Source organism: Schistocerca americana, chromosome 10 (assembly GCF_021461395.2).
Source record: "Schistocerca americana isolate TAMUIC-IGC-003095 chromosome 10, iqSchAmer2.1, whole genome shotgun sequence".
Classification (NCBI taxonomy): domain Eukaryota; kingdom Metazoa; phylum Arthropoda; class Insecta; order Orthoptera; family Acrididae; genus Schistocerca; species Schistocerca americana.
The window spans coordinates 156,233,600-156,248,898 of record NC_060128.1 but is presented as its reverse complement, the minus strand read 5'-3'; the positions used below and the strand labels follow the sequence as shown (position 1 = coordinate 156,248,898).

General features: G+C 40.3%; 1 protein-coding gene across 2 annotated transcripts in view; it reads left to right on the top strand.

The window, feature by feature from the left end:
• LOC124552607 (aminopeptidase N-like) overlaps positions 1-15,299 on the top strand; it is a 272,739-nt gene that overhangs the window by 99,901 nt on the left and 157,539 nt on the right. For both annotated transcript variants that reach the window (XM_047126932.1, XM_047126933.1), the window contains exons 7-8: positions 4,782-4,857; positions 7,264-7,422. In XM_047126932.1, the coding sequence (XP_046982888.1) occupies positions 4,782-4,857; positions 7,264-7,422 (235 nt within the window). The remainder of the gene's footprint in view (positions 1-4,781; positions 4,858-7,263; positions 7,423-15,299) is intronic.

The following is a 15,299-nucleotide window of genomic DNA, read 5'->3' as shown; positions in this document are numbered from 1 at the left end:
TAAAAATACACACAGTTATGTAAAAATACACATAAATAAGTAAATATACACACAAATAAGTAAATGTACACACAAATAAGTAAATATAGACACAAATAAAATACTTTAAAAAGTACAAAAACATGAGGAGTACAGAACAGATGAGATATGGAAATATGTGGATTTTGGGATAAGGGAAGAGATGTAGGGGGGGGGGGGGGATTAGTTAGGTCAAGGTTCACAAGTTTGTATGGCACAGGTAGGTGTGGAAACTATCACACAAAAATATCCAACAAGGTGTGAAGAAATGAGATCAAAAAGAGTAATTATAATTCTTGGCAAGAAGAATTTGGGGCATGAGCAACGGCACCAACAATTCACACAATCACGTAGCCATGTGTTGTGCACAGACTGGATAGTTGATAGAGTGTGGCTCTAATGTCAGAGCATGTGCTGCTGGAAGGTGATGGAAAACATGAGGGAATGAAGAGAAAGAATGGACAGTGAGTAGAGTAATGCATTAAAGAATAACAACGGAGGAAAGCATCACAGATTTGTGGGATGTAAGAAAAGCCATTAGGTAAAAGCCAAACAATGGAAAGAACAGATTGCTACTCACCGTGAAGATGAAAAGACTGTTACATGCTGCGCTTTTGTCCAAAGCTTTCTTCAGAAAAGAAAAGAAAAACTTACACACATTCGCTCAATCAGGCACACCTCACACAAATGACCACTATTGCTGTCTGGTCTGGCCAGACTGAAACTGTTATGTTGAACAAAAGCAGCAGTCTGGAGTGAGGCAGAGAATGGGAGGGCAGGAAGAGAGAGAAGAGTTCTGTCCAGAGGAGCACGCAGGGGCTACTGTAGAAAGCAGCAGGGTAAGGCTGTGAGATACAACATCAGAGGGCGGTGAGGGAGGGCAGTGGGAGAATAGGAGTGGAAAAGGAGAGGAGCAAAGAGGGGAAAAGACTGGTGGGTGTGTTGGCCGACTGCTGTGCACAGTGAGAATGAGGGGATGTGAACTGAGAAGAGCTGATAGGACAAAGGGGGCGGAAATTTTTGGGGGGGAGCGGGGGTGTAGGGACAGTAGATTACCACGGATTGAGGCTGGAGTAATTTTGGGAGCAGAGAATGTATTGTAAGGATAACTCCCATCTGCACTATTTAGAAAAGCTGGTGACCGAAGGGAGGGCCCAGATGGTCCAGGTTATGAAGTAGGCATTGAAATTGTGCATGTCATGTCCAGCTGCATATAGTGTCAGAAGGTGGTTCACTGTGCTTTTGGTCACAATTTTATGGTAGTTGTATTATTGATCAGGTGCAACTGAAGCTTTGATACGAACTGTCGGACTTGTCTCTGAAAATGAGAGAGATGGAGCTAGCGACACTGGACCCTCTGGTGGTATTACAAGTGCTGTGCTGCTGTGCACCAAACGTCCAGTGTCAAACAGTGACTGTTATTTGTCTTTGACAATACGTCAAACAGTGATCAGCACTTACCTGATAATACTCCCCACAGACTGCAAATTTTGCTTTCACATCCTGGGTTAATGTTAACACAATGAGACAAAAATGCTACATAATTTGTGCAAGAATTCTATTAAAAGATTGATAGAGTGTGGTAAAACTAATTATAATAACAATTTTTAACAAATTGAGAAATGTATAGATTGTTAAAAGATTATAAATATAATCACGGATGTGACCTCACAGTTCAGTATCGTGTTACTACTGCTCAGTATCTCTTAGTGTGAATCACTCTTTGCCTCACTCATTAGTAGTATGTTTAGCTGTTGTGAATTTTTAAAGAAGGTTCAATGTAACTTGCAAATGAACTGAAACAGGAATATTTTTATTTGCATCGTTACTTGTGTAGCAAGTTTCCAGGATCCAAAGTCGTCTCCTGCCTGAGCTGAGCTAAACTAATCATGTGACATTTGTTCTGTGTTTATACTCCGCTGCTCTGTAAATAATTTAAAGTACTACAGTAGCAGTTATATTAATATAGCTAAATTCCTCGTATGAAAATTATTCTGTGAAAAATGTACTTACGGCAGTAGTTGCATATTAATAGTACACATTTAAACAACAATTGGTTTCTCACTGTGTATGTGAATGGAACTTGGAGAAAGCCAAATACATGGTACAGTGTCAAGCAATTTATAGAGGTTTGCAGAGTAGATGTGGAGTTTGATCTGTGCAACTAAGAATGGGGCACTACTCTCAAGTGTGAGCGAGGATATCAGTGAGGAGTTTCACATATAGTATTGAATTATTATGCCACAGAGGCAGGTGAATGAATGAATGAATGAATTAAAGCTGAACATTCTCCATATTTTCTCATATGTGAATATCACAGTTGGAGTTGCTATTCTGTTGCACAACAGGATGCTGTAATACTTAACTGTAATTGACAGGTGTTCGAATGCTTCACTACTTTTGACCCAAAGTATTATGTTACCTGTGATTCTTAGCATTACTATAATTTTGTTCCGTTTGCAATTTGTTTGTTTTCGAGACTTATTTTCCAGTTTGTTCACAATTTCCTTGACACTGTTGGCCTACCTCACAACATTCCTCATGCGATCTAGTCTTTGTCGATTATACTCTTTCATTACTCCGATTCAGTTTTTATGAAATAAAATGTCACAGTTTTTAAGGAAGCATGTTGTCGTTCAGGTGGGATAGAGTTCAATTCCTAATTTACCACACGATTTGGACTTATATTCGGGAGGATGACAGTTCAAAGCTATGTTCAGCCATCCTGATTTAGGTTTTCCATGATTTCCCTAAATTGCTTCAGGCAAATGCCAGGACTGTCCCTTTGAAAGGGCACTGCCAATTTCCTTCCCTTTCCCTAATCCGAGCTTGTGCTCCATCTGTAACAACCTCGTTGTCAACAGGACGTAAGACATTAATCTCCTTCTTCTTCTACCATATGATTTACTACTTTTGGCACATGCTGGCATGGCTCGTGTGATAAGAAAATGGTGGATTGTTCACTTTATCTTTATCTGATGACCTTGATGTCAAAGGAATTTTGAAACTGTTGCCGTCCTGAGTTCTTTCAAATGTAAGTTGAACAGGTGGAGTAGATTATCATGTGTGGGGATTTTATCTCATTCTCTTCAGAATTTTAAATATCTTAATTTCATTGCACTTATTGAAAACTCTCTCTACTTATAAGTGTTGCCATTACTGTTTATATACCCCAATTAAAGTTACTTTGCAATTGATTTTTCACTGAGTTGCATGGTGGGGGCCGTCAGCCATCCAAACATTGTTCTTTCTTGAATGCCTCATGCTCACTGTGTTTTATAGACAGTATAATATTGCTTCTATTATACAATTTACACTGGTGGAAAAAAAATCACAACGCTATGAAGGAGTTGTGCAACATAAATGAGTTTGGTGGGAGTGTTTGTACATCTGAAAGATGATGTCTATTCAGGATTTGCACCAGTCACGTAAGAGTGGCACTAGTAGCACCAGTATGAGGATGCAAATCTGGTTTCCTTTAAATACATATCAGTCAAGAGCATTAGTTACATTTGAGGATGTGGAAAGTTGATGTCAGTCAAGAATGCCTTTAAGATGGCAAAGATGCCATTATCAGCACCTCACTGTGTTCGAACGCGGTCATGTAATGGGGCCGTGAGAAGCTGGATGTTTCTTCTGCAATACTTGAGAAAGGCTTGGCAGGAATGCAGCCACTATACACGATTGCCGGCAATGTTGGTCAGAGGAATGTATGGTCACAAGAAGAGGGAACAGCTTTGTGTTCGGCGTATAGCTCTGTTGCAGCAGCAATTTGAGCAGCAGTTGGCACCAGAGTGACACAGTGAACGGTTACAAATCTGTTCCTTCAAGGACAGCTCTGAGCCAAAAGCCTTGTTGCATGCAATGCACTGATCTAAAGCACCATCATTTGTGGCTTCAGTGGTGTCAAGTGAGAGCTTATTGGAGGGCAGTATGGAGGCCTGCAGTGTTTTCTGATGAAAGCTGGTTCTACATGGGTGCCAGTGATGTTGGTGTGTTAATTAGCAGAGAGCCAGTTGCGGGGCCTGCAACCGACCTGTGTGTATGCTGGGCACAGTGGACCTACACCTGGAGTTATGGCCTGGGGTATGATTTCATATGACATGAGGGGTGCTATTGTGGTTATTCCCTGAACCCTGACTGCAAATTTGTACATCAGTCTGGTGATTTGACCTGTTGTGCTGAGATTGAACAGCATTCAGGGAATGTTTCCCAGCAGGACTATGCTTGCCCATATACTGCTGTTGTAGCCCAGCTTGATCTACAGGGTGTCAACATTTTGCCTTGGCCTGCTCGATCTCCAGATCTGTATCCACTCGAACACAATGGGACATCAACAGATTAAAACTCCAGTGACATCCACAAACAGTATTAACCATCTCTGTATTGACCAACCAAGTCAACAGTCATGGAACTCCATCCCACAAACTGACATTTGGCACCTGTACAATACAATGCATACATGTTTGCAAATGTCTGAACAGTCCGGCAATTGCATTGGTTATGAATATTACCAGTATTTCGCATTTGTGGTGGCTTATCTTGCACATTAACGTGTAATATTGCAGAGTTAGTCACTTAAATATGTTACCTAGACAAATAGAATCTTGAAATTCCATTACTTTACATTATTTTCATTGTTGTGATTTTTTCCCACCAGTGTATGTTATTATATTATATTATTCATATTGTATTGCATTACTTTATAATATACAATTTAGAAATAGCATGTTATTCCTTGATATCACATATTTATATTTCAGTGGTCCCAAAGGGAAGAAGCAGAGTTTCTGCATTAGGTCATGAACCACACAAACCAGGCATCCGGGGCCAAGAAAGGTAAGCCCTTAGAATATATCTCTTATTGGAAACAGTGATTATTATTATTTTTAGGTAGCAGATTTTAAAACTAATATTTTGTCATACATTTGTATCACTGACCAAGGGAAACTGATGCTATGGTGTCAGCTGTTGTTTGTCTCTGGAAATGAGAGGGATTGAGACAGCAATGCTGGACCCCTTGTATTATTATAAGTGGTGTGCTGTCATGCACCAGATGTCCAGTGTCGGTTAAACAGTCGTCATCGTTTTTTTTTTTTATTTATACTTCATACAGTGACTGGCACTTTTGTCTGGCAATACTCCAAACAGACCGTCAGTTTTCCTTTCGCAACCTGGACGAACTATTTTTCCCCAGAAATTTATGTAGTTTTAATGCAGCATAGACAATATGATCATGCATTTCTTACACACATCTTGTGGAACCTAATGCTCATCTACAGGTCCATAACTGATTCATATATGAAGGCCATTTAAAAACTTCTACATAGTACACATGGACATCGCACATGAAGTGTAAGTTGTGGCCAGACTTTGAGCTATCACCACTTGTTTTGAGTGGGATATTGTGACTTAATATGTAGGTGGAAAATGAGTCAGGTCATATCACACATAGTAAAGAGTGCTCTTACAACAAAATTGAAAGTTTGTGGGGAAAAACATGCACTGAAATGCACAAAACTCTAGTAGTAGTTTGTGGGGATAGTGTACTTTATCAACTGCCTGTGTTGACCTTGAATATATATCTGACTGCATGATAGATAAAGTTATTCCCTACATTAACCTTCTAGAATTCAGAGAGTACTATATCTTCCAAAGAATGAATGTTCTGCTCTTAAAATCCTGGGAACACACACCTTTGACTGTATGTATTAGTGATCACTGTGCTCAAATTCTTACAATGAATGCTGCAGGAAGCTCAAAACTAAATGGAATAAGATGCAATGTGAGGAAATTCAGTACAAACAATGTGGAATATTTTTGTTTTTGGAGTTTAATTAAGATCATCTAAACACATTAATCCACAATAGTCAGTATACTCGAGAACTGGAAAATGGGGTGAACTGTGATCATTGCAATGGGGAAGGTTAAAAAATTGGGTGTTTGGGTATGAAATGCTCTAAGCCAAAAATCACAAAATTTAGCAGGTGGCCATATGTGCATCTCTGCTAGCTCATCATCAGCTGGCTCATGACCAACACTTACCATTATCATCCTGTATCATTACTGATGATGCAAAATGGTGTCTTTATGCTAAGATAAGGAAAAGAAAGGAATGACTGAGACCAAACAAAGCAGCAACACCTGTACAAGGACCTCCGTGCATCCACAAAAGATAATGTTATTCGTCTGGTGGAAAGGCGATGCTATGGTGTGCTACAAATTGCTTCACTGAGGTGTAACCACCACTACTGATACTATTGCCAGCAACTGAGATGTCTTGCAGATGCAGTCCAAGAAAAACGATCAGAAAGACTGCATGAAGTGATGCTACTCCATGATAATGCCTGCTTGCATTTTCACCTTCTCTGCTCTCTGTCAACCAGGATTCAAGGAACTTCCTTTCTATATGAAAATGTGCTCCAAATGTAGCTCAATGTGGGTTTTGCTGCCCCAAAACAATGTTATTTCTACAGTCGTGGCATGGAAAAGTTAGCCCAGCATTGTAAGATTGTTGTAAATAGTGAAGGAGAATATATCATTGATGACTAAGGTCTCTGTTATGTGTATCTGTTGTGTTTATTAAGCTTATGGAAAAACACTACGAACTTGTGCATTAACCCAAAGAACCATCACATGAAAATGTTGTGGGGAAGATGATCCACAGACTGTGTTTTATTGGCAGAACACATAGACGATGTAACAAATCTACTAAAGAGACTGCCTTCACTATGCTTGTCCATCCTCTTCTGGAGTACTGCTGCACTGTGTGGGATCATTAGGAGATAAGATTGAAGGTCATTGAAAAAAATTCAAAGAAGTGCAGTTCATCTTGCACTATCATGAAATAGGGGAGAGTATTTCACAAAGGCACTACATGAGTTGGGGTGGCAGTCAGTGAAATAAAGGCATTTTTTACTGTGGCAAGATCTTTGTACGATATTCCAATCACCAGCTTTCTCCTCTGAAAGTGAAAATATTTTAGTGGTGCCCACCTACATTGGGAAAAATGATCATGACAATAAAATGGAAAAATTTAAGTGTTTGTTTTTCCTGTCCACTTCTTGAGACTGAGACAGTAGAGAAATAGTGTGAAAGGGGTTTGATGAACCTTCTGCCAGGCACCTAAGTCTGTATTGCAGAGTAGTCATGTAGATGCAGAAGCAAATTTAGAGAACTGAAATGTGTTATAGAAATATTGGTGCATGGTTTTCTGTTATGATTTAAATGTTTTCACTGTTCCAGGCATTTGAGAACTGTTCAGCAGAGCAGGGAAACACGTTTGAATGCAAGTTTTGCAACTCCTCAACAGCAAAAATGGCGGCCAGGTACATCTACCTCTACAAATGTGACTGGAAGTGCAGATCCAGTAAAAATACGAATTCTAGTGCAGCCAGGTTTCAGGTACTACACTTTATTCTATTTGTTGCTGTAACTTATGTACCTGTGTTTTGCTTATTGAATTAATTACTCTTGGTGACATTTCTTTCATTCTAAATATATTCATTCCAGTCAGAAGCTAATAAATAATGCAAGGTGTAAAAATAGCTCCTCAATGTATAGTTGAGGGAATGAGTGGTAGGCAGCAGGTCCCCAAATGAAACTGAAACACTGCAGAACTTTCAAAAAATGTCCTCCTTCAGATTTAACTAATACAAAACAGAGGGACAAACACTCACAGTTTATACAGTGTATTAAGTGAGAGAGAGAGCGCGCTTCTGATTCCATCCTTTGATCACTGATGCTGAAGCTTTCTTGCAGAGGAGCTGTTAGCAAATTATATTTATGTTTTGATTTACATCTTCTTCCTGTAATTTATTCATACAAAATAACTTTGTATTTTACACAGTTTGGTATTGGTGGATTGGTATGGCAGTGTGTGTATATGGAAACAGCTTGAACAAGGATGATGAGTGGCTTAGATCTTAAAATGAATTTTTGATGACTTACATCTGTTGTATCTCTTTTGATTACTGTGTATGTCAACCAAGGGTGATATTATTGTGTCCTTGTATGTCATTTTTTTGTTTACAATGGTAATAATTTCATTTAGTTTTAATATGTTTTTGTTAATTACTGCATCTCTCTCTCTCTCTCTCTCTCTCTCTCTCTCTCTCTCTCTCTCTCTCTCACACACACACACACCCACACCCACCCACACACACACACCCACACCCACCCACACACACACACACACACACACACACACACACACACACACACACACTGCTTGCATGTGACACAGTGAGGAGAGTATATAAGTGGAGCAGAGGCAAATGGAAAATCATTCCAGCGATAATATGAACCGCAAGTGGAGGAAATCCAGTGACGTAATTGACCTTACAAATAGCGGAATGCTATTCTATGATGCCAATGACTGAGCATCTCAGAAGTCAGCTGTTCGCATGTTGCTGTCGTGAACACTTGTGGAAAGTGGTTGAATGATGGTGAAATGCCAAGTAGCTGGCAAGGTGTTGGACGTACACTTCTCATCACAGAATGTGGAGGTCCTGAGCTTCCCCACTCTGTCAAGCATCTGTGGCAGATCTGATGATGACACAGTGCAGTGCTGGAGCAGGCACAAATGTTTCGGAGCTCACTGTTCAGTCCACATTGTTGAAAATAGGGCTCCGCAGTAGACGACTCCGACTTGTTCACATGTTGAGTCAGTGACATCATCAGTTACATTTGCAATGGTCACAGGGTCATTGAGATCAGATCAAGGATCAATGGGAGTCTCATCTGGTTGAATGGATTGCTCTGGTCTCGTTTGAATATGCTGTCATCCAGATGAATGGCTGGTCAAAAACACACAGAACTGCAGATATGGGCCAGTGGGGGCAGTATTATGCTATGGGCAAAATTCACCTGTGCATCCCTGGAACATGTGACAGTAGTCTGAGGTACTGTCGCTGCTGTGGATTTGTGAACATTGTTGCAAACCATGTGCTCCCTGACTCGCTTGACGTCTTTCCTAATGGCAACGGTGTGTTCGAGCAATGTCCTTGTTGCAAGCCCAGGTTCATGCTGCAGTGGTTCAAGGAGCATGATGGTAAATACATGTGGATGCGTTGGCCACCAAACTCAACTTATTTGAACCTGATGGAACATATCTCAGATGCTGTCAGGTTCCAGTATCATGCACACAAACTGCTGGCCTATAATTTATAGGAAGTTATAGGAAGTTCATTGCATCTAGTGACAACCCGCCTCCTCCCCCTCCACCCTCACCACAAGAAACCTACCAAGAACTTGTCAGACCCATTCTGTGCAGGATTGCTGTTATATGGAATCCCAAAGGAGGACAGCACAGTACTAAGCAAGCAATCACTACTGTATCTCCCTCATCTAGCTGTGTTCTCTAAGCATACCAGAGTATGAAGCCACTGTTATTGACTGTAATTTCATGTGCTATGGTTGAGAGAAGTGACACAGATTTAGGTTTTCCATGAGATCCATAATTAATTTCCGATGACACAGAGGCATTAAAAACATTAGGTGCCAGTGGGCATTGATGTATGTCAAAGGGGCAAGTTAAAAATTTGTGCTGGACCAGGACCTGAACCCAGGTCTCTTGTTTACTAGGCATATGCACTGACCACTATGCCATCCAGAGAGAGTGGTCGCCCTGGCACGTCTCCCACCAACTCAATTTTCACAATATATATAAATGACTTAGTAGATAGTGTCGGAAGTTCCATGCGGCTTTTCGCGGATGATGCTGTAGTATACAGAGAAGTTGCTGCATTAGAAAATTGTAGCGAAATACAGGAAGATCTGCAGCGGATAGGCACTTGGTGCAGGGAGTGGCAACTGACCCTTAACATAGACAAATGTAATGTATTGCGAATACATAGAAAGAAGGATCCTTTATTGTATGATTATATGATAGTGGAACAAACACTGGTAGCAGTTACTTCTGTAAAATATCTGGGAGTATGCGTACGGAACAATTTGAAGTGGAATGATCATATAAAATTAATTGTTGGTAAGGCGGGTACCAGGTTGAGATTCATTGGGAGAGTGCTTAGAAAATGTAGTCCATCAACAAAGGAGGTGGCTTACAAAACACTCGTTCGACCTATACTTGAGTATTGCTCATCAGTGTGGGATCCGTACCAGGTCGGGTTGACGGAGGAGATAGAAAAGATCCAAAGAAGAGCGGCGCGTTTTCGTCACCGGGTTATTTGGTAACCGTGATAGCGTTACGGAGATGTTTAATAAACTTAAGTGACAGACTCTGCAAGAGAGGCGCTCTGCATTGCGGTGTAGCTTGCTGTCCAGGTTTCGAGAGGGTGCGTTTCTGGATGAGGTATCGAATATATTGCTTCCCCCTACTTATACCTCCCGAGGAGATCACGAATGTAAAATTAGAGAGATTAGAGCGCGCACGGAGGCTTTCAGACAGTCGTTCTTCCCGCGAACCATACGCGACTGGAACAGGAAAGGGAGGTAATGACAGTGGCACGTAAAGTGCCCTCCGCCACACACCGTTGGGTGGCTTGCGGAGTATCAATGTAGATGTAGATGTAGATGTAGATTCTCAGCTTTTACCACACTACATTAGTAGTGTGTGGTAAAAGTTGAAAATTGGAGTCAGATATGAGGTGCTCTAGGGTAGCCCATGTGGTTTTAGTGACACTGCGCCCTGATGGAATAGTGGTAAGTGCATCTGCCTAGTACGCAGAAGATCTGGGTTTGAATCCTGGTTGGCCCAAATTTTCAACTTGCCTAATCGATATAAGTACTAAAATCATAGCTATAAAATATATTGCAAAAAAAAATACTCTTTATAGAAGTCTATAAACACTTATTACATTACTCAGAAATTTGTAATTTTAAATGAAATGGAAAACAAATAAGTGACGTGGTCTTCAGATATCTATGTAAGACCCATCTTGGGCTGCAGTTATTTGTGCCTTACTGTCAGTCAGTTGAACTGTGTAGTTCAAAGACTGTAAATCTATAATGTATTTAATTTGTCATGCGAACATAAACATGTGGACAAATGTGCATTGTTATGCAGTTCAACATCTCTAACAAGGATCAGTGGAATGTTGCGTGTATTACACAAGGTGCTTTTTAACTTCATTGTTTTTATTTTTAACAAAGTGTGAGTAGTATGCTGCATACTATTCACTACAATGTCAGCATGGAGTGTGCGATACAGTCTTAATGGACCAGGATGTATAACAAAAAGTTTTTTAAAGGTACAAAATTGTAGAATTTAAGTTTCCTTACTTGTAATGGCAAATCATTACAGCTGAAAGTGCCCTAACAAATATGTGTGAAAAGGCTGCTTGCAAACTTTTCAAACTAGTGCTGGTGCCCAGGCAGATTGTGAAAATTAATTCCTTTTGTAAAAGATTTTAATTGGAGTGACATTAATGCTGAGCTAATGGCACCATTTGTATATGCACCATTTGAAGTCTGTGTGTAAAAACATTTACCCTCATTCAGATTTTATGTGCTAAAACAACCACACTTAAGTAAAATTAGAATTATATTAATACCTTTAGCTGCTAACGGGTGTTGATATATATCAACGGGGACAGGTGAAAATGAGTGCCCCGACTGGGACTCGAACCTGGGATCTCCTGCTTACGTGGCAGACACACTACCCATGTCTGAAAGAACAGACACTATATCCATATACACTCCTGGAAATTGAAATAAGAACACCGTGAATTCATTGTCCCAGGAAGGGGAAACTTTATTGACACATTCCTGGGGTCAGATACATCACATGATCACACTGACAGAACCACAGGCACATAGACACAGGCAACAGAGCATGCACAATGTCGGCACTAGTACAGTGTATATCCACCTTTCGCAGCAATGCAGGCTGCTATTCTCCCATGGAGACGATCGTAGAGATGCTGGATGTAGTGCTGTGGAACGGCTTGCCATGCCATTTCCACCTGGCGCCTCAGTTGGACCAGCGTTCGTGCTGGACGTGCAGACCGCGTGAGACGACGCTTCATCCAGTCCCAAACATGCTCAATGGGGGACAGATCCGGAGATCTAGCTGGCCAGGGTAGTTGACTTACACCTTCTAGAGCACGTTGGGTGGCACGGGATACATGCGGACGTGCATTGTCCTGTTGGAACAGCAAGTTCCCTTGCCGGTCTAGGAATGGTAGAACGATGGGTTCGATGACGGTTTGGATGTACCGTGCACTATTCAGTGTCCCCTCGACGATCACCAGTGGTGTACGGCCAGTGTAGGAGATCGCTTCCCACACCATGATGCCGGGTGTTGGCCCTGTGTGCCTCGGTCGTATGCAGTCCTGATTGTGGCGCTCACCTGCACGGCGCCAAACATGCATACGACCATCATTGGCACCAAGGCAGAAGCGACTCTCATCGCTGAAGACGACACGTCTCCATTCGTCCCTCCATTCACGCCTGTCGCGACACCACTGGAGGCGGGCTGCACGATGTTGGGGCGTGAGCGGAAGATGGCCTAACGGTGTGTGGGACCGTAGCCCAGCTTCATGGAGACGATTGCGAATGGTCCTCGCCGATACCCCAGGAGCAACAGTGTCCCTAATTTGCTGGGAAGTGGCGGATCGGTCCCCTATGGCACTGTGTAGGATCCTACGGTCTTGGCGTGCATCCGTGCGTCACTGCGGTCCGGTCCCAGGTCGACGTGCATGTGCACCTTCCGCCGACCACTGGCGACAACATCGATGTACTGTGGAGACCTCACGCCCCACGTGTTGAGCAATTCGGCGGTACGTCCACCCGGCCTCCCGCATGCCCACTATACGCCCTCGCTCAAAGTCCGTCAACTGCACATACGGTTCACGTCCACGCTGTCGTGGCATGCTACCAGTGTTAAAGACTGTGATGGAGCTCCGTATGCCACGGCAAACTGGCTGACACTGACGGCGGCGGTGCACAAATGCTGCGCAGCTAGCGCCATTCGACGACCAACACCGCGGTTCCTGGTGTGTCCGCTGTGCCGTGCATGTGATCATTGCTTGTACAGCCCTCTCGCAGTGTCTGGAGCAAGTATGGTGGGTCTGACACACCGGTGTCAATGTGTTCTTTTTTCCATTTCCAGGAGTGTAAGTATATACACTTAAATAACTCTTTTTTTCTCAGAGGTTTTGGAAGGGTCCCACTTCTATACTTTTAGCTAGTGTGTATTGGTTTAAACTTAACACAGAGGTAGGTAAATGGATGAAGTCAAAATAAAATTATTTTTCTCCCATAACCTTTATCCACTGTTGAGATATGATATTTTAAAGTCAAGATAAAGGTAGCATGTAAAATTCGTTCTTACATAAATGGAATGCATGGAAACAGTTTGAAATGAATCAGATAAATAAAAAAATGCATTCTTATGATAAAACTGAAAACTCAATTTCAAAAATCTAGCTTCATTCATATTTTATGTGCAAAAAGAAAGTTATTTTTTAGCTTTTTTATACACACCCCTTCTATGTTTCAAACTTTTTCCAATCAGTTAAAATTGTGTAGGAAGGTAAACAAATGCATATAATTAATGGGAATCCTGTTGTTTTGTGAAAGCTTTATCCATAGCCGCAATACAGTGGTCTAAAACTGGACATAGAAAGCATGTAAAATCCAGTTTAATGCAATTTTTGTCTGCTGACGCATTTTAAAGTGATACAGATGACAATGAAAACTATATTCTTATGTCACTTATGAGGAGTATTTGCATAAATGTTTCATTGTTCAAATTTTACATGTGAAAAATCATGTGTTTGCACATGAAACTGTGTTTTGTAGAAATGTGTTGCCTTTTAAGTGATGCATTTTGACGTAGGTAATTAAAAAATGCTGGTTATTATGGTTGATTATCGTTTTGTTGTTTATTCATTAAAGATATTATTCACCAATGGCTTAAAATTATCTAAAAAGCATATTTTCCTGTCCTGCAGCAATTAAAAGATCAATTTAGTATTTCTTTTTCTTGGACAGATTTTGCCAGTTCCTCAGACAAATATTTGTTGAACGTTCTGGATTTAGATTTTTGTCTGGCTCTATGGCTCTCACAGACTGTTTCATGAAATACAGTTATTATAGCAAATATTATTCCTCTGCTGATTTTTTTTACAATTACTGAAGTTTTAAAAAAATTACATTCAATCATCTTTCAGTCTCTGTAATTCATATATCTGTTGCTTCTTCAGAAATGCAGAACAATGCATATATCAAACACGAATTATGCCCATTCCCCTATAAAATGATACACTGTCTGCTCAAGCATTTAAAGCTTTATTGGTGACCATGCAGAAGATTAAACTAACCCAACAGTTGCTATAAAAATAATTGTCAGAAAAAAGGTCATCTTATTTTTAACCAATAAGAAATGTTTAACTGTATTTTCTTCAAAAACTCTACTATGTTGTTTAGTGGAAAATTCATTTTTGATCAAAACAAGCGTAAGTTCGACAATTTTCTTATGAGATTGAAAAGTTAATAGTATTTTGTCATGTATACATTGTTTTGCAGTTATTCCACTTATTTCAGCCAATAATACACATAATTGTGAATTGGTTGTTGCAACATTTCTCACCAAAATTATTCATGTGGTTGCTTAATATCCAATTTTTTATTATTGCATATATTAAATAAACAATGAGAACACTTTTAAGATAAGAGATTGTAACAAGATGTATGCTTTTCAACAGTTTATTATCTGTAGTGCAAATCGTTCAGCTTGTGATATACTTTACTTTTAAATAAGTTTATGTATATAATATGGTCATTTCGTAAGTTTATCTACATAATATGATGAACTACTTACATACATTATCATCATCATCATCATCATAAACTTTGCACAGCATTTACTATTTCTTTCAATATTTTATTCATGTTTGCTTTATTGTGTGCACTGTATTAAGTATTTACAGTTATTTTTCATATAGTTACCCTATATAGCCTCATGTGGATATGAATAAAATGTATTTAACTATGAAATAAAAAAACATAAAAAACAAAGACGAAACACAATTTAAAAATATAAAACAAATCATAAAAAATAAAAACCATCAATTAAAAAAAACTCCCACAGTCATGTCACCTTGTCTTGGTGGTGAGGCTTCTGTGTTCTGAGAACATAGTAACCTGTATGGGACAGGTTCAACCATACCAGGCAGGTAACCATAGACGGGTAAGAAAATTGATGCCCGACTTGAGCAGTAGGGTTCGAAAGACAGTAAAACAGAATTCTACATTGGTTGTCAAGATATGGCGGCCTGATGTCACAGTTATGGTAGAGTAAAAGTTGGAAACTAGAT